General features: G+C 36.9%; 1 protein-coding gene across 1 annotated transcript in view; it reads left to right on the top strand.

Annotated features, from left to right (window-relative positions):
- The window catches only part of LOC145768354 (uncharacterized), a 61107-nt gene extending 39161 nt beyond the window's left edge, over positions 1-21946 (top strand). Inside the window, exons 12-13 of the mRNA XM_082579831.1 lie at positions 1648-1811; positions 21762-21946. Coding sequence (XP_082435957.1) covers positions 1648-1811; positions 21762-21946 — 349 coding nt within the window. The remainder of the gene's footprint in view (positions 1-1647; positions 1812-21761) is intronic.
- Positions 21947-22679: the final 733 nt, after the last annotated feature.

Genomic DNA, 22679 nt, shown 5'->3' on the forward strand with positions numbered 1-22679 from the left:
ATTTCGCTAGTAGAATTATTCGACATTTAATTGACTGCTTTTCGGTTGACCCATCAAACTACGTCATTGAATCTTTCCAAGTCTTTTTCCTGGTAAGAGATAGAAAGAAATCGTGACACTGTAACTAATCAAAGTAATAGTAACAGTGAACAGCAATAGTGTCACAATCAATGTGCAAGGCCTCGCGTTGGGCTGCTTTGTATCTTGACAGAACGTGCTCTTTTCATTATGGAATTTTTGAGCGATGTGTTATTATCGGTCACTGCCTTGTAGTAACTTCTGATTTGCGAATTCATTATTATGTAATGTATTTCCAGTATTTTCTGTAAGCATGCAAATCTGGATGTTCTGTTGTTTTCACAATTGCCGAGTGACGTTTGTCATGACATCATGAGGATGTTTACCAGTAGATGTCTGATTGCGAAATCTTTATTATGAAATGTGTTTCTAGAACCTTCTACCCTACGTGACAATCTAGAAGCGTCTGTAAACTTGCTTGTTTACGTTTAATGCAACTTGACAGAACAATGTGACATTACGTAACCTTCTCGATGTTACTAGACCGAACAACCTTCTATAAATAGTAGTGTAATTTTGGTAATCATTATTATTATTATGAGTTGACTATGAAAGATGATCACTATTGTAGCAGTGGTAGTTGGAAATAGACGCAAAGATTATTGTTAATCGAGAGTTGAAGTAATTGAATACGAGTAAACCAAAGCTGATTCTAATATAATTTCTGATTGAAATTTGAATCGTATGAGAAGCTGTGAGTGGATTACGTTAAACTCAATTAATAGTTGTACGCGTTGGAATCTATTGCTCTTCACTGTTACTATTACTTTGATTAGTTGCTGGAAGTACTGTACCATTCGTTAAAGTCCTTCAAGAATTTCATTATCATTTCATTAGTAGAACTATTCGACATTTAATTGACTGTTTTTCGGTGATATCCCATTAAACTACGTCATTAATCCTTTCCAAGTCTCTTTTCTGGTAAGAGATAGAAAGAAACTGTGACAAATAGATTCCAACGCTTACAACTATTAATCGAGTTTAACGCAATCCACTCACAGCTTCTCATGCGATTTTAATTGCAATCAAAATTTATATTAGGATCAGCTTAGTTTACTCGTATTCAATAACTTTAACTCTCGATTAACAATAATCTTTGCGTCTATTGCCAACTACCAGTGCTACAATAACAATCATCTCTCATAATAATAATACGATTAAGCAAATTACACCACTATTTATAGAAGGTTGTTCGGTCTAGTAACTTCGAGAATGTTACATCATAAGGACTCATTGTTCTGTCAAGTTGCATTAAACGTAAACAAGCAAGTTTATAGAAGTTTAAAGATTGCCACGTAGGGTAGAAGGTTCTAGAAAATACGTTACATAATAATGATTTCGCAATCAGAGATCTATTGGTAAACATCCTTATGATGTCATGACAAACGAGATTTGGCAATTGTGAAAAGCAAAAGAACATTCCAGGTTTGTTCTGAATGAATGTTTTGAATGTTCTGGAAATACGTTACATAATAATAAAGACTTTGCAATCAGAGGTTACTTCAGGTCAGTAACCGATAGCAATAAATTACAGTAATATCTTTATTTCACTAAACTTATTCGTTTCAGTTGTTCTAGAGCAACAAATGAATGGCTTCATGACAAGTGGGTTGGATTGGGAAAATACATCCCATCATACACAAATTCAACGTTATGCGCTACCAGTGGAAGGCCAGGGCGTATTGTTGACTCCTGCCAAGGAGACAGTGGTGGACCGCTAGTAACAGAGGTTTGTAAAGCAATAAATAATGTAGCTTAACCTTAAAGGAATGTAAAATATTGTTAACACAATTCAACCTACAATACACAAACGATTTTAATTTTTGAAAACTGACGGCACAACAAGCAAATAGTATAATTTCCATTTGTCAAATCTCCCTGTCCTTTGGTCAGTGGCTTAACCAAGGGGGTAGGGATGAGAAAGGAGGGACAATTGCCGTTCTGTAAAATTTCTTGCCTTGTAAAAATGCAGATAATGAGACATTAAACCGGGAAATCTTTTTTCGATTAGAATTTCGTATCGCATAGTGCAGTACAGTCCTCGTCGGCTCCAGCTCGTGTCCAAACAGTGATTTTGTTTTCAAGATGTCGTATGTGGTTTTGGATGGTGATGTCAGATGAGGCTTTGGAGGCCGAGTCTGTGGTGGAATAAACGTGGACAAAAGTCACATTGTAGAGATGTTGGGGAACGTGGTTCATTTAGCTTTATTTTCTGATGTTTCGTTTATCCAGAGTCCTCTAATTCCTGTTGTTGTTTTTTTCGAAAAATTTCGTGTCATCCTTCTTTCTCTAGATTAATTTGTCACTGACAAGTTGTTCCCACGATTTCAGATCAGTTTTAGCGTAGTTGAGACTTTCAGATGATCTTTATATCTCAGCTTTGGTCTTCCATTTTCTTTCATGTCATGTTCCCATAGAGCCTCAATCGAGGAAGTTTCGTTAGGTCCATCCACATGATATGTTTTTTCCAGCTGAGGCGGCGCTGCAATATGGTGGCTTCTAGATTCGGCAACCTAGTAGGCCTATGATCGAGGATGGTTTGGTTGATGAGCCGGTCCTCCCAACGAGTGACTAGTAGTTGCCTCCATTTTCTCTGTTGAAAATTTCAAGACGTTTGATATCACGGCGGTACAATGTCCAAGTTTCACAGGCATAGAGAAGAATGGAGAGAACGACTGCCGGAAAGGCAACAGTTTTTGTGAGGATAGATGTAGCATAGTTGTTGTGGATTGTATGAGCAGAGTTTTTCGACTTCCCACGAAAGCGAGCAAAATTGAAGAGCCTTCCGTTTGTGCGACAGCGCATGTTCATACCAGGTGAAGTTTGTGGGACTTTGTTTAACATTGCAGCCACATTGCATCACGAAAGTGCAAGAACTCATCCTTGTTTGACCACCTGTATCAGGGAATGGTTCTTAGAGGTGTTTTGGTTGCAAACTCTGTCAACCATGCCATCGTGGAGGGAGCACGGATCAACGTTATAAAGTCGTCAAGGCATCCAAATCGAGCAAAACAGCCCACATACTCGGTTGATGAACTTAATCAAATGATTTCTTAACCCTTAAACGCCTATGTGTTTCACCAACCGTTATTACCTATCTGGGTCTTAAATGACCCGGCCTGTTAAAGGGTATTGCTTTATCTTTCAATTTGTACATCTTTCTTAAATATGGTTATGAAACAAATCACTGTGTTGCAATTTCACTATTATACACTCCAAAGCATAATACTTCGAAAAAAACTAACAAAATTTGCAATAATTGCAACTGCAACATTTTTTTTTGTGCAAAAGTGACCGAATTTAAGATCAACACTGCAAACTGTTAACAACAGAAAAGAATTGAAATAATGTAACTTCAAATATTATAACTTATAACTTCAAAACTCAACAAATGCTAAAGTTAGTGAAAGAAAAGCAATTAATTGCAATTTTCTACTAGGCTACTAGGTGCTCTAACGTGGTAGCCTAGCCATGATGACGCTAAGCACAAGAATCATGCTGCACAATAGGGGCATGAAACCGTGACTTGTAGGTGATTGATACAACACGGCTCATTACATTCCTCGCACACATGAGGTGTTTTACGATCCAGAGAAGATGGACAGATGTGGAACCGCCGTCTTTTACGCTTTCCACCCCCATGTGTAACTGATGATTGAGAAGAGTCGATGTCAATTTTGTATCCACATTTTTGCATCGATAGTTTAGCAGCTCTTGGAAGTTGTTTTACTTGCACTCGACGTTGTAGCCATGGATGAAGCAAACTCATACCTAAGTTTGCCAGAAATATTCGGCGTCGATGACTTGCTTCTTTTTCCCTTCCTGGAAATTTAGCTCGGAAGACCACCATGCTATTGATACCCGCAATATTGAGGCAGTTGTAGAAGTAGGCAAGTGGCCAGCGATTTGTCCTTTTCTGCACACTGTAGTTGTGACAAAGTTGGTCAACTTTGTCAACAGCTGCTTTAGTAGCATTATAGTCTTGTATCATGTCAGGTAAACTTTTATCTGCATCAACTTTGCTATCATCAAGCCCGGATTTAGGGGGGCAGAGGGTGCAGGTGCCCCGGGCCCCCCGACTTTTGAAGGGCCCCCTACGTTGAAAAAATGTGATTTTATGTTATTATTTATTTTTTTCTTTAAGCCTTTGAAGTTTCTTCAAAATGCTGTGCAGTGCAGTGCTGGATTAATGCTACTGTAGACGTAGAGGTGTTTTGTTTTGCGCGGGGTTCCCCCGATCTAAAAGTGCTCCGAGCCCCCCACCAGTTAAATCCGGCTCTGGCTATCATTATGCATAGTTGATAGTAAAACTACAACTTTGTTTTTCCTTGGCACATACAATACTAACGTTTGCCTGTCACTAAAACCAAACAAGCTTGATCCAACCCTTTTCGTCTTTCTTGTTGCAAATTCAACGGGAAGTTCTCGCTAATTTTCAACTATACAAAACTTTCACCAATAATTGAAAAGATAGGAAGTTGCTTTATGATTTATTTATTGTACGAATTAAGTTTAATGTTTGTGGTAGCCTACTTTAAAGAGTTATTGCTGGCAAAATAAACTGTTATTCAAAAAAAATTGCACTATTACCTAACATGGGTCTCTAGAGACCCTATAAGTTTTTTCTTCTAAAACAGCAGTAACTATTTTACCAGTGGAGTATTTTTAAAATTATAAATGTGAAATGGGAGAAGAATAAATGCTTTGAGAATACTGGAAGTCACACAGAATATGGCTAGACGTCCCAAGAGATATGAGGGAAGTAAAGAGAGCTCGGGTCACTAGAGACCCACATAGGCGTTTAAGGGTTAAGATACCAAAAAATAAATGAAAGGGGGTTATTGTTCCTGAAGGCCAGATAATTTTCTTTAAAAGCATACATCTTATTAATAGAGATGATGATTCTGCTTGTTCGCCGAGTGTTTTATGTTTGAATTAATCTCAGCAGTCCGGACGTTTGCAAAATAGGACGGCTGATCAATGGTAAGGGACAAATACGTGCGCCATTGCACTGTTTGTGTTGTAAGTTTGAGTAGATACATTGCGGCAATAGTAGGCGTGCAATACTGTGTTGAAGAATATAAAAAAACACGGTTGTTTTTGCTCCCCAGCTGTAAACTGTCAAAAATGTGGATCAAATTGAAGTGTCTGGATCAAATTGAAATGACAGTGAAAGTGATTTATTTAACATTGTTCAAGCCTTTTGGTTTTCAATAATCTTGTGACCAAGCAGCAAAAATCGTTTTTTTATAATCAAAATAGTATAATTACCATCGGGGATATAGTGAGTACCGGGATATGAAATCACGTGACCTCGCGAGAGCACTTCTGCGCACAGTAGTGTCACTGTTTGGCAAGAATTCAAAGTTTAAACAGGGCTGTTGGTGATTAGACTGAAAGTTGAAGACTAGTTATTAATGAACTTTGGTTGTGCAATAGGGACAGAAAGGCTAATGAATGTCTATTGCATGCTAGTTTTCTGTAGGCTATCTGCAAATACACATCTAAATATTTTACAAGTGGATTTAGGCTAGGTCATTATTTAGAATTGTTCATTGAAGCAAATATCTGTGATCAGTGTTGCTTTCTGTGCAAAGTGGAATATAAGAAACAAAACAGGCAGTTCTGAGATTATTAAGGATCCTGTTTTGTATTAAAAACATGACTGAGGATACTTTTTATACAAATGATTAGTTTGTGGGCCTACATTGGATACCGTACATACCGTAGCCTTGTCATTGTAGTGAGAGCTTGAGTTAATTTGTCAGAATAAGAGCTAGTAGTAAGAGTATGAATTAATTTCAATACATCACACCATCAATAGCCTACACTAACTAGTATCATTGACTAATCCAATGTAGCTTTGTGCATATATTAAATTGTGCTAGGCCATGAAGCAGTTGAGCTCCTCTGTCATCAACAAAGTCACTAATTTAGGCAAAAATGTATGTAATTAAGCAATGTTTGGGCAACTATAAAACTAGCACAATCTGATAAAGTAGGCTATGTTAATTTGTTGTTTGTAGGCTACAACTCCATAACAGGATAGCAATATTTATACCCAAAGACATGAAATCATTTGTAAACCTTTGTGCATCTGCCCAAAATAGAAATTGCAGAAAAGCTTTAAACATACTGAATACACTTTTTGCTACTTCATGTCCACCTGCAGAATTGTTTACTTGATTACAAATATTAAAATCTTTCAATCACTCCTTTAGGAAACAGAAACTTTATTTAGTTTAGTAATAAGAAATATAGCCTATATATTGTGGAAAGACCTTGTTTTAGAGAAAATTGACATGTAGCTGTGCTCATCAGTTTCGAATACTTTGTTAGCTTACTGCTAGCTAATATGATATGGTACCTGTACTTTGTTAATATCACACTGACCATAGTTACTTTTTTTATTTTAAAAGGAGGCTTTTTACGAAGATCTTAGTAGTCTACTGCATAACAGACAGAGTGAACATAAAGTGCAGAGTTGGCCAGTTTCACAGTAGCCGTAGTTGTAATATACGCTAGGCCTATAATGTTCTTACACTCAGTCGATGGCTGTTATGATGTTTGGGCACTTTCAATAAAATTACACACATTTTTCCCCGCTAAAGTGGTTCTGTAATCACTAATAAGATAGCTGTGCTCGCTTGCTGTCAGTGAGTTTTTGAAATCGAGGCGTTATTTCGCCCAAGATGCAATATGCCTGAAAATCAAGCGACCCAAAAAAAGTAATCTGGCGACACAACTTTGGGTCGCGACCCATGCGTTGGGAACCACTGGTATATGTGATATCATGGCATTGGGTAGTCTTTGCATCATATTGATAATATTTGCTGAATTATAATACAACAGTAAAATAAGTATGAAAATTAGAATGTGTAAGTGATGAATGAATTTTATTCATAGCCTACAGGCTACCATTTTGTTATACATTTGCATCACAGATATATGAATATTTTTTAGGCGTTTTTAGTAAATCAACTGTTTGTGGTCTAAAGTACTATGGAAAAGACAATCCTGCTTTCCTCGAAACTGCTCGTTTCATAAATTTAATTGCAAATGTGTGGAAAATCATGTCTGTTTCAACACCTACAAAATACAATTTGGGTAGAGAGGTAACTCTTTTAAACCATAAACAGACATAACTCAGCAACAACACTACATTTAACATTATAAAAACAAAAAACAAAAAGCGAACGTTTTCGGCTAGTCATATAGCCCTTTTCAAGCCTATAAGAAAATACATTATTAAAAGAAATGCTAAAGAATCATATAGTATCACAGCAAAAATATGGTCAAAGCTAAACATTTGAGAAACTGCCTCGCTCACACAAAATGATAACTGAAAATTACACAGCACAACGGGTCAAGTATTTCAGAGGTAAAATTAATTGATTGTTCAGACAAGGACTCAGGCAGATTACGCAAGAAAGACAGAAGCACAAGAGATAGTGGCACAAAACAAAGTAAATGCGAGAAACACAAGACGTGATAATTCAATCAAAAAACTGCTAACAGGTAAGAAGCTCCGCAAGCAAATAATTGCCTGTTGAGCCCTGGGTTTAAAGATTTGATGATCAATGCCTCGTGAATCTTGGTGTCGAATTCGGACAAACACTTACGAACAATTTTGAAAGACTGCAAAGACGGTTTATTGTTAGAGCACGATTGGCAGTTTCTAATATGGTCTTTAATTGCACTGTTTTTATTAAAATTAGCTAAATTCAAATGCTCTCCCACTCTCGTCACCAAATGTCGTGTGGTCATACCAACGTATGACGATCTCGCATCATGCGAGCAAGTGAACTTATACACGACGTTAGAACATAAGCGGAAAGGAGTTTTAGACTTCAACTGAAAATAATAACCAGCTTTAAATGTTTTATAAACGGGAAAAATCTTAACGTTAAACTTTAATGCAATAAATCTGGACAAACTTGTGGCAAAACGTTTGGATTCCTTGCCAACAAACGGGATTGTTAGAAAGTTTTTGAAATCAGGTTCCTCAACTGGAGACGTAGTGGAAACCGAATTCAAAAATCCTCTAAGAACCTTGTTAAAAAACCAAGTCGGATAATGATTAGCACCAAAGTATGAGCGTAATTTATTAATTTCATTGTTGAAACAGTCATTGTTCGAGCAAATGTCGCGAGCTCGCGAGATAAGGCACTTGATCAAAGCAGATTTGTAATTAGACGGGCAAACAGCGCTGAAATTAAGGAAAAGATTAGTGTTTGTAGGTTTACGCCAGACCCAAGTATCAAATCCATTACCATTTATCTTGATTTCTACATCCAAAAAAGGTATAGTCTCCGTTGCTTTTTCTGCAGTAAAATTTATGTTTTGATGTTGCGTATTGAGTACTTCAAGAAACTGTGAACAAGAATTATCGTTATCAAATATGGCAAAAATGTCGTCAATATAACGTAAGTAAAGCTTGGGAAAGAATTGGGAAGTATTTTCAGAAAAAATCTCATTTTCAAGGTGGGCTAGAAAAAAATTGGCAAGAGTGGGACCCAGAGGCGAACCCATAGCCACTCCGTCAATTTGCTTGTACAATTTGTCTTTGTATAGAAACATGCCCTCTGTGGCTAAATGCATCAATTTGATAAAAATGTCTTTTTTGATGAGCGGGTGATTTGGCTGGTCTTCTGCAAATATGTAATTAGCGATAATGTCGATAGTTTCTTTTAAAGGGACGTTAGTGAATAGCGATTGTACATCAAAACTGACCATTACTTGATTGGGAGCACATTGAAAATCTTTCAGTTTGTCCAGAAAATCGTTGGTTGAGTCGAGCATGTACTTTTTTGGCATGTAAGGTTTAATAATATTGTCTAAGAATTTAGCCAGAGCATATTCCGGAGTCGAAATCATTGACACAACTGGACGGGCTGGATTGTCTTTTTTATGTACTTTTATCAAACCATACAGCTTACCTGGGCTGCTGCCCGAGGGAATCAGTTTTTGAATTACTTCTTTTCCAAATTCCTTGAGATATCTGTTTACATAATACGCGATGGACCTTTCTTTCGAAATAATTGGATGAACTTTAGTACTCTCATTGATTATAGCAAATTTTGTTTCATCGCTCACAATACTGTCTAATTTTGAAAAATAATCTGCAGTGTCCAGAATTGCCGTTCCTTTTCCTTATTCTGTGCTGTGTAATTTTCAGTTATCATTTTGTGTGAGCGAGGCAGTTTCTCAAATGTTTAGCTTTGACCATATTTTTGCTGTGATACTATATGATTCTTTAGCATTTCTTTTAATAATGTATTTTCTTATAGGCTTGAAAAGGGCTATATGACTAGCCGAAAACGTTCGCTTTTTGTTTTTTGTTTTTATAATGTTAAATACACCTACAAAAGGTAAGAATAAGATCAAAAGAATGTCTTTAGTTTAGTTGTTAAATTTATTTAATTAGGTTGAAATTGTGTAAAGTGCCAACAGTAGCCTACTTATTACGGCCCAGCAAATAAGTTTTTTGCACATTTATTCAACTATATACTTCTGACTTTGGTTCGAGGAAAAAAGGTTCCTTCTGGCGAGGATAGTAGGTCTAAATTCTATGTTGTGTACCAATGGGTGTATACTACTCAGAAATTGCTAATGTGCACTGCATTTTTTTCAGCTTTTTGAAAAAGAGATGAGATGTGTTCTCCAATTGAAGCTGATGGAATCAAGCAACAACCGAGTTTGACCTTCTTGGGAAAAGCTAGAGATGTATTTATACTTTGGAAAAAAAGAAACCTTTCTGGGCTCACTTCACAGACATTTACAAAATGTTAATGGGCCGAGTCTCCTTGAGTCGGTACCACATGATCGTGCACATCTTTTTGAAATGGCTGACCGTGGTGGTTTATGCGCTCCCACAGAATACTGCTTTGCAGTGACAGCGCTGGCTGTTCAATATTACACTGCTATATTGTATGATGACTTGGCTAAGTCGAAACTGTTTAGTTTGTTGAATCAGCGTTTTACTTTTACTTCTGCAATCTTGAATGTCGAAGAGTCTCGTGGCATTGGCGATTTAGTTCAGCAAAAGTGTGGTAATGGACATTCCGACTTTAACTTAATTGTGTGCACTGCATTTAACTGTTTTGCTAAAAATGAACTGAAACGATTTAATGCCCCGGAGATTGCACCTTCCACAATGGTGACTAATCGAAAAGTTCGAAAACTTACTTCAAAAAGCACACACAAAAGTTAGTTATGTTTTGTATACAAGTTTTTATTGCTACTTTATTCTTATTTGTTGTACCTCCCAGGCAATAGAGTTGCTACTCTCATAAACACCTTAACAGTTTTTTCAAGCTTGCTTGGTATTGTACTGTATTATAATGTTTATTGTATGCTTACTTCACATTTATGTACAACCAATCATATGAAGTGAGTAACTGAGTATTGGTGAAGTTGCTGTTTTATTCTTATTGAATAAAATCAAACTTTCATTGATTATTAGCAATATACCTTTTTATGGTATAGTAGGCTAGATTGTTTATCACAGTGTGTTGTGATTTGACTACATAATCTCTTGGTCATTCCGGACTATTTTTGATGGCCATATCTCAAAGAAATATTGGCTTATTTTTTATTTCTTTTTCTTGAACATGTGATATATTTTATTAAATACAGGTCATTTTTACGAAGCAGTCACAAAATTCTGACTTTAATTAATCACCCTATCTACGAAGGGATATAGCTATTTGCATGATTAACTGTCTTAGTCTTTGATTAAGTATATTTACGTCTACTTGTCTATATTACGAAACATAATGTAATCTAAATGGCGATATAAAGTAGACATTTGCACTATAGAATATTTGACTTGGGTAAATTTGATCAAACTGTTGGAAGCATCAATTACGTTGTTGAAATTGCTTGTATCATCAATCTTATCATTTACTTGCTTCCTTGATTGTCACTATTGCATGGTATTGTGCTCTGTCATGTTGCACCATCTAATGCATCTTCTTGAAGAAGTCAATTGCATTGATTGACGAAAATGGATGTTATCGTTTTCATGACAGTGTAGCTGTTAATAGTGTTAGGTAACATGCGTAACTGTAATGTGTCAATGACAGTAGTCTATGCACGCGCTTTAGTGCATTCAATGCTGTGCTGGTGTGTGTAGAGCCAGAGTTTAATGAATACCGTATATTATATGTTCGCAAACCTGCAATAAACTTATATTTTCAACTACAATAGTCATGTATGCTTTTTGCGCATTAAAATGCAGTGGAACGGTTACGAGCAACCTATTTGTGCAAAAATAGTTGTTTGCTACAATCGCCCTTCTCCCAACAACGCATGAAATCGCCTTCGCGTCCCGATACTCACTATGTCCCCGATTACCATATTTCAGATTGTCAGGTAAATATAAGTTAAGGGTAAAATATTAATTCAAATGCTTGAAAATTTCAAGCAACTGAACTATTGCTCACTTCGAGCAAAAAATTCCATGCTGGACCATCTAAACTTTGTCGTTTACATGAATGCAGCCTGTGGTCGACATCTTTGAAGAATTTCATTTAAGAACGAGTCCATGCACACAAAGTTAAATCATCATACTAGGCTATACTTATAGGAAGGTTTAACTTCGTCATTTTCTAGTTTGCACAACGCACATCTGTACATGATTTTATTAAATCTAAAGCGCCTTCACATTCTCACGTATTACATGGAGTTTGCATTTTATCACTAATAGTGATCAATAAAACTTTGCAATAAGTTATGGAAATCGTCAAAGAATGGGTTGATATGCACGACCTCTTTATTCACCTCAATGAACTTACTGATATTAATTCACAATGTAGATTTTAACGACCTGTTTTAGCCTGATGCTGCCAGTTCGCTGTGGTAACAGCAGATTGCACTAGCTTTCGAAACACAGATTCCTAGTCATGTGCTATAAATGTGCATTAAGGTGGGTCGATTTCCCATTTATCATATAAATTTGAACATAGGTGCGACTTTACTTTTTAAACATTTCCTCAAAGTTTAAAATCGTTTTGTGCACAGCAACCCATTACCCCAATGACCTTCTGTTTCTATAACAGGGTTGCCAGATTGGGCGAAAAGTTGCGGAAATTTTTGTTATTTTGTCTCATTTTTTCGCCCAATTCGCAATCCTGCGCAGTGAGCGAACTTCTAATAGTTGTGCGGTTTAACACGCCATAAAAAAACTTTGTGAAACTGACTCTTTATCTTATTCATCCGATAATGATCCGAGTTTCATGGAGAGTGTCTCAACAAGTAGTGCCTACAATACCATCCCAATCCCTTGTGTTGCAAGGGAAGCCCATCAAAAGATGGTTTCTGACAAAACAGTTGCTGCTACTGCCACTGCTACTTTGCAGGATGTGTTAGAAAAAGACTTCTCCACAGACATCATTATTGACCCACGGAAAGTTAGACATAGCCAAGTCAAGAGGCGTAGGCTACTGGATTGAAACCAACCCAACATGTCGTCAATAATTTTTATCGCTCTATTTCGATGGGCGAAAGGATGAATCATATGTCTTTGATGACACCACAGGAGAAAAATAAAAGAATACCATTACGTTTTACTGACACAACCTGGTAACATCTACATCTCTCATGTCACAACACCAAGTGGTCGTTCAGTTGACATTTTAAAATGTACGATCGACGATAATATGAACATGGATGGAATTCGAATAACATGTTGTGACGGGAAAGCAGTGAACACTGGGAATCGTAATGGAGTAATTGCTAGAATAAAAGATCATATCCATTATGAAGTTCAGTGGAATATATGTTGGCTTATGCTGCCCATCAATGAGTTACCATTGCAGCATCTATTTGGAAAGACATCTGATCCAGAAACATTTATTGGTGAAATTGGCGATATTCTGTGGTCAAACCTTATAGCCTTGGAGATCGCATTGGTTGATAAAATTGAAACTCCCCATTTTCCAAAATTGGACAATTCAAAGATCTAAGCACAGACCAGATGTACCTTTTGCAAATCTGCCATGCAATCAGTTCTTGGGAATGCTCTGAAACACTCTTACACAGAGATCCTGGGAAATATAATCATTCACAGGAGCAAATCGAATGTGCCGCTATTATGTTAGTCAAACCCATCCATCAGAAGCTGTTAAAGCATTGACACGATTCATTGCAACTATATATGGGCCTGTATGGTTTGCACTAAGATGGTCACAGACATCAGCGATGCTCCAACAGTAGGCTACTTTTCCTTATGATACAACTCAGTCGTGGACTTGAGCCAGTAGAAGTGCAGTCTGTCATCGACAAATCGATCAAGCAAAATTGTTATGCAGCTCACCCAGAAAACTTGCTATATGCCATGTTTCATGACAATAGACCTGCCATTCGTGAAGTGTTCTGAACGACTGAATCATTCTGATTCAGTCGTTCTAGCAAGCGGACGTATTTTTTCTTCTCTGATCAAGCAACCGCATGGTTTGCTAGCTTCTCTAACAGCACGACAGGGAAAACAATTAGAAAGCTACAAGCATTGTGCCATGTCGCAAAAAAGCAGGAAATCTAACACAGAGCAAGGCTCATTTGAAAGTATTGTTAAAATGCTGGAGAATTTTGAGAACAAGTTCACCAAATACAATTTGGGTAGAGAGGTAACTCTTTTAAACCATAAACAGACATAACTCAGCAACAACACTACATTTAACATTATAAAAACAAAAAACAAAAAGCGAACGTTTTCGGCTAGTCATATAGCCCTTTTCAAGCCTATAAGAAAATACATTATTAAAAGAAATGCTAAAGAATCATATAGTATCACAGCAAAAATATGGTCAAAGCTAAACATTTGAGAAACTGCCTCGCTCACACAAAATGATAACTGAAAATTACACAGCACAACGGGTCAAGTATTTCAGAGGTAAAATTAATTGATTGTTCAGACAAGGACTCAGGCAGATTACGCAAGAAAGACAGAAGCACAAGAGATAGTGGCACAAAACAAAGTAAATGCGAGAAACACAAGACGTGATAATCCAATCAAAAAACTGCTAAAAGGTAAGAAGCTCCGCAAGCAAATAATTGCCTGTTGAGCCCTGGGTTTAAAGATTTGATGATCAATGCCTCGTGAATCTTGGTGTCGAATTCGGACAAACACTTACGAACAATTTTGAAAGACTGCAAAGACGGTTTATTGTTAGAGCACGATTGGCAGTTTCTAATATGGTCTTTAATTGCACTGTTTTTATTAAAATTAGCTAAATTCAAATGCTCTCCCACTCTCGTCACCAAATGTCGTGTGGTCATACCAACGTATGACGATCTCGCATCATGCGAGCAAGTGAACTTATACACGACGTTAGAACATAAGCGGAAAGGAGTTTTAGACTTCAACTGAAAATAATAACCAGCTTTAAATGTTTTATAAACGGGAAAAATCTTAACGTTAAACTTTAATGCAATAAATCTGGACAAACTTGTGGCAAAACGTTTGGATTCCTTGCCAACAAACGGGATTGTTAGAAAGTTTTTGAAATCAGGTTCCTCAACTGGAGACGTAGTGGAAACCGAATTCAAAAATCCTCCAAGAACCTTGTTAAAAAACCAAGTCGGATAATGATTAGCACCAAAGTATGAGCGTAATTTATTAATTTCATTGTTGAAACAGTCATTGTTCGAGCAAATGTCGCAAGCTCGCGAGATAAGGCACTTGAATTCGGTTTCTACTACGTCTCCAGTTGAGGAACCTGATTTCAAAAACTTTCTAACAATCCCGTTTGTTGGCAAGGAATCCAAACGTTTTGCCACAAGTTTGTCCAGATTTATTGCATTAAAGTTTAACGTTAAGATTTTTCCCGTTTATAAAACATTTAAAGCTGGTTATTATTTTCAGTTGAAGTCTAAAACTCCTTTCCGCTTATGTTCTAACGTCGTGTATAAGTTCACTTGCTCGCATGATGCGAGATCGTCATACGTTGGTATGACCACACGACATTTGGTGACGAGAGTGGGAGAGCATTTGAATTTAGCTAATTTTAATAAAAACAGTGCAATTAAAGACCATATTAGAAACTGCCAATCGTGCTCTAACAATAAACCGTCTTTGCAGTCTTTCAAAATTGTTCGTAAGTGTTTGTCCGAATTCGACACCAAGATTCACGAGGCATTGATCATCAAATCTTTAAACCCAGGGCTCAACAGGCAATTATTTGCTTGCGGAGCTTCTTACCTTTTAGCAGTTTTTTGATTGGATTATCACGTCTTGTGTTTCTCGCATTTACTTTGTTTTGTGCCACTATCTCTTGTGCTTCTGTCTTTCTTGCGTAATCTGCCTGAGTCCTTGTCTGAACAATCAATTAATTTTACCTCTGAAATACTTGACCCGTTGTGCTGTGTAATTTTCAGTTATCATTTTGTGTGAGCGAGGCAGTTTCTCAAATGTTTAGCTTTGACCATATTTTTGCTGTGATACTATATGATTCTTTAGCATTTCTTTTAATAATGTATTTTCTTATAGGCTTGAAAAGGGCTATATGACTAGCCGAAAACGTTCGCTTTTTGTTTTTTGTTTTTATAATGTTAAATGTAGTGTTGTTGCTGAGTTATGTCTGTTTATGGTTTAAAAGTTCACCAAAAAACTTGAAGAAATCGAAAGTAGACTTTCGGAGCAGGTTAGGATTCAAATGGAGTCCATAGAGAAACTGAACAGAACTACTACTGCCCTAGAAGTTAGAATTTCTGGCCAAGATTCACAAATTAAAGCATTAGAAAACTCAAATCAAGCTCTAGATCTCGAACTCAACCAATTTAAAGAAAAAAGTCGAATAGAAACTTTAGCTAAGGAGCACTACGAAAAACAGCTGAACATCTTAATCCACGGAATCGAAGGAGATAAAGACGAAAAAAAACACCAAACAAAAGAAATCATCAAACAACTTTTAGAAAACACCTTTGATTGTAATAATGTTGAACTGCTGGACTGCCACAGACTGGGCTCTAAACAAACTTCAAGTAAGTCTAACCAACGACCAATCATATTCAAAATTTCTAGTGTGTTTGTAAAAGATAAAATCTTTAAGTCACTAAAAGTTCTCAAGAGTTATAATCAACGACATAACTGTAAAATTTTCTTCACTGACCATCTTCCGAAACAAACATAATTAAAAAAAAAGAAATTGCTCCCACGATTAAAGGAAGCTAAAGAAAATAATGAAAGCTTCAAGTGGGTTACCTCGCCCGGTGCTATAAATCTTTATACCAACGGTTAGCTTGTTGATGTTTAGTGTACCTAAGATATGTGTATAGAGTATAAGATATGCAACATTCACTCAATTGCATCCCATAGCAAAATCAGTTTGTGAAACTAAGCAAGTGTGTTTCGCCTTGATTTTGAGAACCCTTCCGGCGCTTGCAAGCACTGATTGTTTCCTTTGGTGCCGTAGGCATTGTTGGATTCCTTCGGTGCTCCGGGCACTAGTTTTTTTTCGGTGTTTGTGGGCACTGGTTGATTCTGTTTTGCTTTAAGTGTAGAAGCAATGGAAATCATTGACATTATGTTTGTAAAATAGTTTCCTTTGAATACTCCGGACATTTCATTCAACGGCCTAATTTTGTAGACACGAATGTGTACTATACTTCTTTATGTTCCATTACCCTGGCATGAATAGCCTATGCATACTTGCCTGCGAACTGTGATTAACTTCTGCTCTCTCTGTGTTGATTTTTGTTAATAGTAACATTTAATTTTTTACGAAACCTTATCATTTGTTTGCTTGTTATTTGTCTAATGTCTTTCACTCATGCATCTGCGTGGATTATTAGTGATGATTCAATGTTTTTTTAGTGCTGAATTGATGTCTGGCTACATCACATTTGGCCTTCCGCGGTCCCACGTGATGCTATTCTTTTGCGTGCTCTTCATATCTTGAATAAACCCTGCGTGCTGATTACCGCGTCAAACTGTGCTGATCCACATTTCTCGTAATTAATTGTAGCCTACCAATAATGACATTTCAGAGACCCATGTGTCCTCGAGTCAGGCTGCTGCTCTTGATTCAGACGCAGAAAATGCGTTCTACCTATGCGATTCTCTTAATCGGTCACTAACTCGCAACTTCAATAACTGCGAATACCACAACATCAACTCTCCTACTTTTGACACAATTCGTAGTGCATCATTATTTGTTATTCATGTAAATATCAGGTCATTACAAAAAAATTTTGACTCTTTATACGATTTTCTTGCTAACTTTGACAAACTTCCTGATGTTATTTGCATAACTGAAACTCGTATTAAAGTCACTCCTCTGTCAAATATTACTCTACCTGGGTCCTGGGTACGAGTATAAATACGTTAACTCCATTACTCTGCAGGTGGAGTTTTGGTTTACGCATTAGACAAATATAATATCACTCCCTTGAAACCTTTTGAAGTGCCTTGTGTTGACTGTGAAAGCTTATTTGTTAATATAAGTAACACCACAACAAGCGCTAACATGAAAATTGGCGTAGTATACCGTCACCCAAACACCAATATCCAATGTTTTGTTGATGCTCTGGACAGTGTGCTAAGTAACTTAAACAAAATGAATCAAACCTACTATATCTTAGGTGATTTCAATATCAATATTTTAAATGACGTTCTCCTTTCACCGGTCACAAATTATCTAAATATGCTAACCAGCAATGGTACTTGCCCTATAATTACTCAGCCAACAAGAGTTACTGATAAATCGTCAACACTAATTGATCACATTTTATCGAACGATGTTTCTCATTCCGTATTACCTGGAATAATTAAGTCTGACATCTCTGATCATTACCCTACTTTTTGTATAATTTCCCATGTTGACAACTCGCATCAACGCAAACCTCGTTTCTACAGAGACAAGCGTAACCTTGATTCGGCTTCCTTCATTGAGGACTTGAACTCCCAACTAGGCACGTTTCTGTTGGGTATTAAATCATTACAACCTCAGGAACTGGATTATAAATATAGCGAACTATTACAGATTTTAAAAAACGCAATTGACAAATACGCTCCACTGAAAAAAATGTCAAGGAAAATGTGCAAGTTAAAAAGGAAGCCGTGGATTACCAGTGGGTGTTTACTTCAATTAAAAATAAGCAAAAAAAAATTACAAATTGCACTACCTGAAAGGGAATCAAACAGACAGGCTAGAGTACAAAAAGTTCGCAAATAAGCTCACCAAATTGAAATACATTTCCAAGCAAAATTATATACATTCGGAAATTGAACTGAACAAATCTTCTCCACGTAAAGTTTGGGAAGTCATTAACTTACTGCTGCCAAATAAACAAAAATCAAAGCAAACAATCAATTCCATTAATATTGATGGAGTGTCATCAAACAAACCCATCGAAATGGCGAACCAATTCAATAAATTCTTCTGCAACGTTGGAAAAGAGATCTCTGACAGCGTTCCGCTTGCCAACGATAACAACTTCACATCCTACCTTACAAACCACGTTTCTTCTTCTATTTTTCTTGAACCAACGACTGGCGATGAGGTACGCAAAGAAATCCGAACTCTAAAACCCAACAAAGCAACTGGCTACGATGACATTTCAGCATATTTCATACAGATCGCCTCCGTGATTATTGCCCTGCCCTTCTCAAATCTTATTAACTATTCCTTTCAGTTCGGTAATTTCCTAGATACATTTAAACTTGCCAAAGTTGTACCCGTCTTCAAATCTGGTGACAAACTTGAGGTAAATAATTATAGACCTATGTCCCTTTTATCGTCTTTCGAAAAAATTTTGGAAAAGCTCATATATAAAAGTTTTTTTTTTTTTGTTTGTTTTTTTTGTTTGTTTGTTTATCTTTATCCTGCATTGCGGGAAAGCGGACTTGAGCGCTATGTATCGGTGTACGCCTTCCGACATACACCTGACCCACGCTGCAGTCGACGGCAATGTCAGTTTCCGGTTGTCTACTCTACTTATGACTTAAATTTGGTACTACCTATTACTCGAAATCGATCACTGGGTAGAGGCAATTATCGTTAAGTTTCTTGCCTAGAGAAACAACAGCAAGTGTGGGTGGCTGGAGTCGAACATGCAGGCTCTCGACTGCGAGCCCAACGCGCTAACCACTCGTCTACGGCTGCCGGCTGCCGACGGCTGCCGACAAGGGTTTCTTCCTTTCTAGACAAACATTCTGTCCTTGCTCCTACGCAATTTGGATTTCGGTCTGGCTCCTCTACTTCATATGCCGCTATTGATATTATTAGTGCCACCTATGAACACGTAAAAAGCAACCTGTACACAGGTTTGGTTCACTTGGATCTCAAAAAAGCCTTTGACACGGTAGGCCTATACCATCCCATTCTACTATACAAACTCAACCACTATGGAATCCGAGGTACAGCAAACGAATTATTCTCCTCCTACCTAAAAGACAGAATGCAGTATGTCGCGATTAATGAACAGGAATCTGAACAGAGATGCATAACACACGGTATACCTCAGGGTTCAACGCTGGGTCCATTACTGTTTTTATTGTACGTAAACGACTTACCAAACTGCACGTCTTCTGTTTCAAAACTTTTCGCAGACGATACCTGCCTGGTAATTAACGCTCCTAATCCAACCTACTTAGAAAAGGAAATATCGTCTGAATTACTTAACATCAAGAACTGAATTAATGCCAATAAATTAGTTATCAATCCTTCCAAATCAAATGTCATTGTGATCCCTCCTAAAAAATGCAGCTACCCAGAAGATATCAATGTACTTTATAATTGTGTTCAGATCGAACAAGTTAAGTTTGCCAAATACCTTGGCATTATTTTTGACAATGGTCTAAATTTTGAACCTCATATTAATATGCTCCACAAGAAACTTTCTATATCTGTAGGGATATTGTCGAAACTCAAATACATTCTTCCAAACAAAACATTATTACAATTATACTACGCTCTGGTACATTCTCATATCGTATATGGGATAACGATTTGGGGTTCATGCTGCAAGACACAAATGAACAAGCTTAGCACCTTACAAAATAAGGCTGTCAGAATAGTAGCAGGTGGCAGGTGGTCTGAACATGTCACACCTTTCTATAAGAAACTTAACATACTCAAGCTTAAAGATTTGTACGAACACGAAACTGCTAAATTCATGTTTAAATTTGATACGGATGTATTGCCTCTGCCTTTCGCACACTACTTTGAAAAAACCAAACTCATGTATAATGCACGTCTTACTAGACACTCTTCCAATGATTGTTATTTCGTCCCACGTTACGCCTCATCCCGACTCCAGCGCAGCATTAAATATGCCGGAGTGAAAGTCTGGAACTCCTTACCAACGAGCTTGCGTAAATTGTCATTTTATTTTTTTAAAAAACAACACAAATATTCACTCATCGCCAAATATTAGCACGATTAAATTTGTATTACCTTTATGCTACCGATAGACTACTAAATATATTTCTCTGTGACCATCTTCTAACACCTTGTCTCAATTTTCGTAATTGAATTATTCTTATCGCAATTTTAGAACTTCTATTAGAATCTGGGGTATCTGCTTGACTCGAAGACCCATGGTCTCTTCGCAGATTCCCGTTGCTGGAAATTCCTTTTTTATTGCTGTATTTATTGTACTATATTTACCTACAACGAAATAAAATCAATCAATCAATCAATCAAGTGGCTGTTAGGCGAATTCTGAAAGCACGAAAGCTTTCATCTACAATAATATGAAGATTCCATCGCCCTGCTGATCAACTTAATCTTAATGCAATAGATTACATCGATATGATCGACTTGACACAGATTGACGTTACTGAACCACCATTATTATCATCTAAGAACAAAGACTGAAGATGAACTTTGGGATGCAATAAAGTCAGTCCCAGTAAAGTCGTCATACACACCACAGACTCAAGCCGTTGAAAGAATGATTCGTGTTGTCGCTGAGATCAGCCTCAAAACTGTCCGAAAGGAGAAAAGGAATTCTATGATTTATTCTATTTTAGATGCAAGAAAGCAGCGGCCTATATTTGAATCAAAGAAAGACTGTGTTGTTCAGTTTAACATCCAGGTTTGGTTTTAACTCATTACATTTCAATTGTGTTTCGTTTTCACTGTAGCCTACCTATTGAATATAATTTACCGTGAAGTAGAAAAATGTATTTTTCCATACCACCGTGGGTAAGTGGTTAGGAGCACACCATCACATTGAAATTTTAACACTTTATTTAGTATGGCAAACCTCACCTGTATACCGATTTATGCGACAATCCGACAATTTTATGTAAAAATCGACCCACCCTAATGTGCATGTGCATGACTAGGGAACTGTGTTCCGAAAGCTAGTGCAATCCGCTGTTACCACAGCGAACTTGCAGCATCAGGCTAAAACAGGTCGTTAAAATCTACATTGTGAAGTGAGCAACGATTATGCTGCTAAAGGCGAAACTCAATCAATTACTGGTATTAATTAACGCATGGGCAGGTTTCACTTAAAAAGCAAACAGCGCATGCAACCCATCAAGAAACCCAGTAAACTTGCAAACTTTTTGAGTCTGTAAGCAAGTCCATGGCTCCAGGTAGAGTTTTCCTGGCCTTGGTCTGAAGAAGAAAGAAAAAGAAGATTGATTGTTGGTGGACAAAAATATTCAAGCTGACCACTTTCTTGCTATTCTTTGATTTTGTAACATTTTTATTCGCAGGTTACTGAAGTTACTGAGGCGACAAGAAAATCATGTTGGGTCCAAATAAGAATTGTCAGTTGGGGATGGGGCTGTGGCCAATCACTCACAATTAGAGGAATTAGGCAGCAGGTGCCTGGCTTTTATACCAACGTCACGACAGTATCTTCGTGGATCAAGACCAAGGTTGAAAACATTACAAGCGAGTCGCATTGAGAAGATTGACTCACTGGAAAAAATGCTTATTTTGACAAAAAACAATAAACCAATTTATTTTTACACGAGTCAGTTCAATCATAAACAGCTAAAAATCAATTTCGATCAGCTAGCGGCTAAATCATCTTCATTTAAGCTTTTTTAAATAGAATATGTTTTTTATTTGAATAGGTATAAGCTTAACTGAATATGATTTAGCTGCTAGCTGATCGAAATTGATTATTAGCTGTTTATGATTGAACTGACTCGTGTAAAAATAAATTCGTTCATATTACAAAACATGTAACCGAGTCGTTCATATCAAGCATTGTTGTATGTTTGACACCTGTCAAAAGATATTTCATTTCCTTATTTTAGCAATCATCATACTGTATGCTACCGTGTGCTAAAAACGATAGATTTGTTTTTGTGGGTTGTTTTATCATAACCAACTCTATTACGTAAAATAATGACAGAGTGGGCTAACTTTTAACTCTATCTTAATACGAGCTGTTTTCGTACGCGAAAAGTACGTCACGGGCTATCTTAGCCCCCTGCTAATTAATCGCTAATAACGGGAGCTATGAAAATCATAGAACCAAAATATTTTACAAGGTAATAGCCATGTGTATTGTGGGTATAGATATTAAATTTTTCCCAATAAATTTATCGAAATAAAGTGTTTGAGACGAAAAGCCTCAGAAAGACTTTTTTTTTATAATTTCCCAAAAATAACTTCAAAATTGGAATTCTT

The sequence above is a fragment of the Aplidium turbinatum genome, chromosome 4 (assembly GCF_918807975.1).
Source record: "Aplidium turbinatum chromosome 4, kaAplTurb1.1, whole genome shotgun sequence".
Lineage (NCBI taxonomy): Eukaryota > Metazoa > Chordata > Ascidiacea > Aplousobranchia > Polyclinidae > Aplidium > Aplidium turbinatum.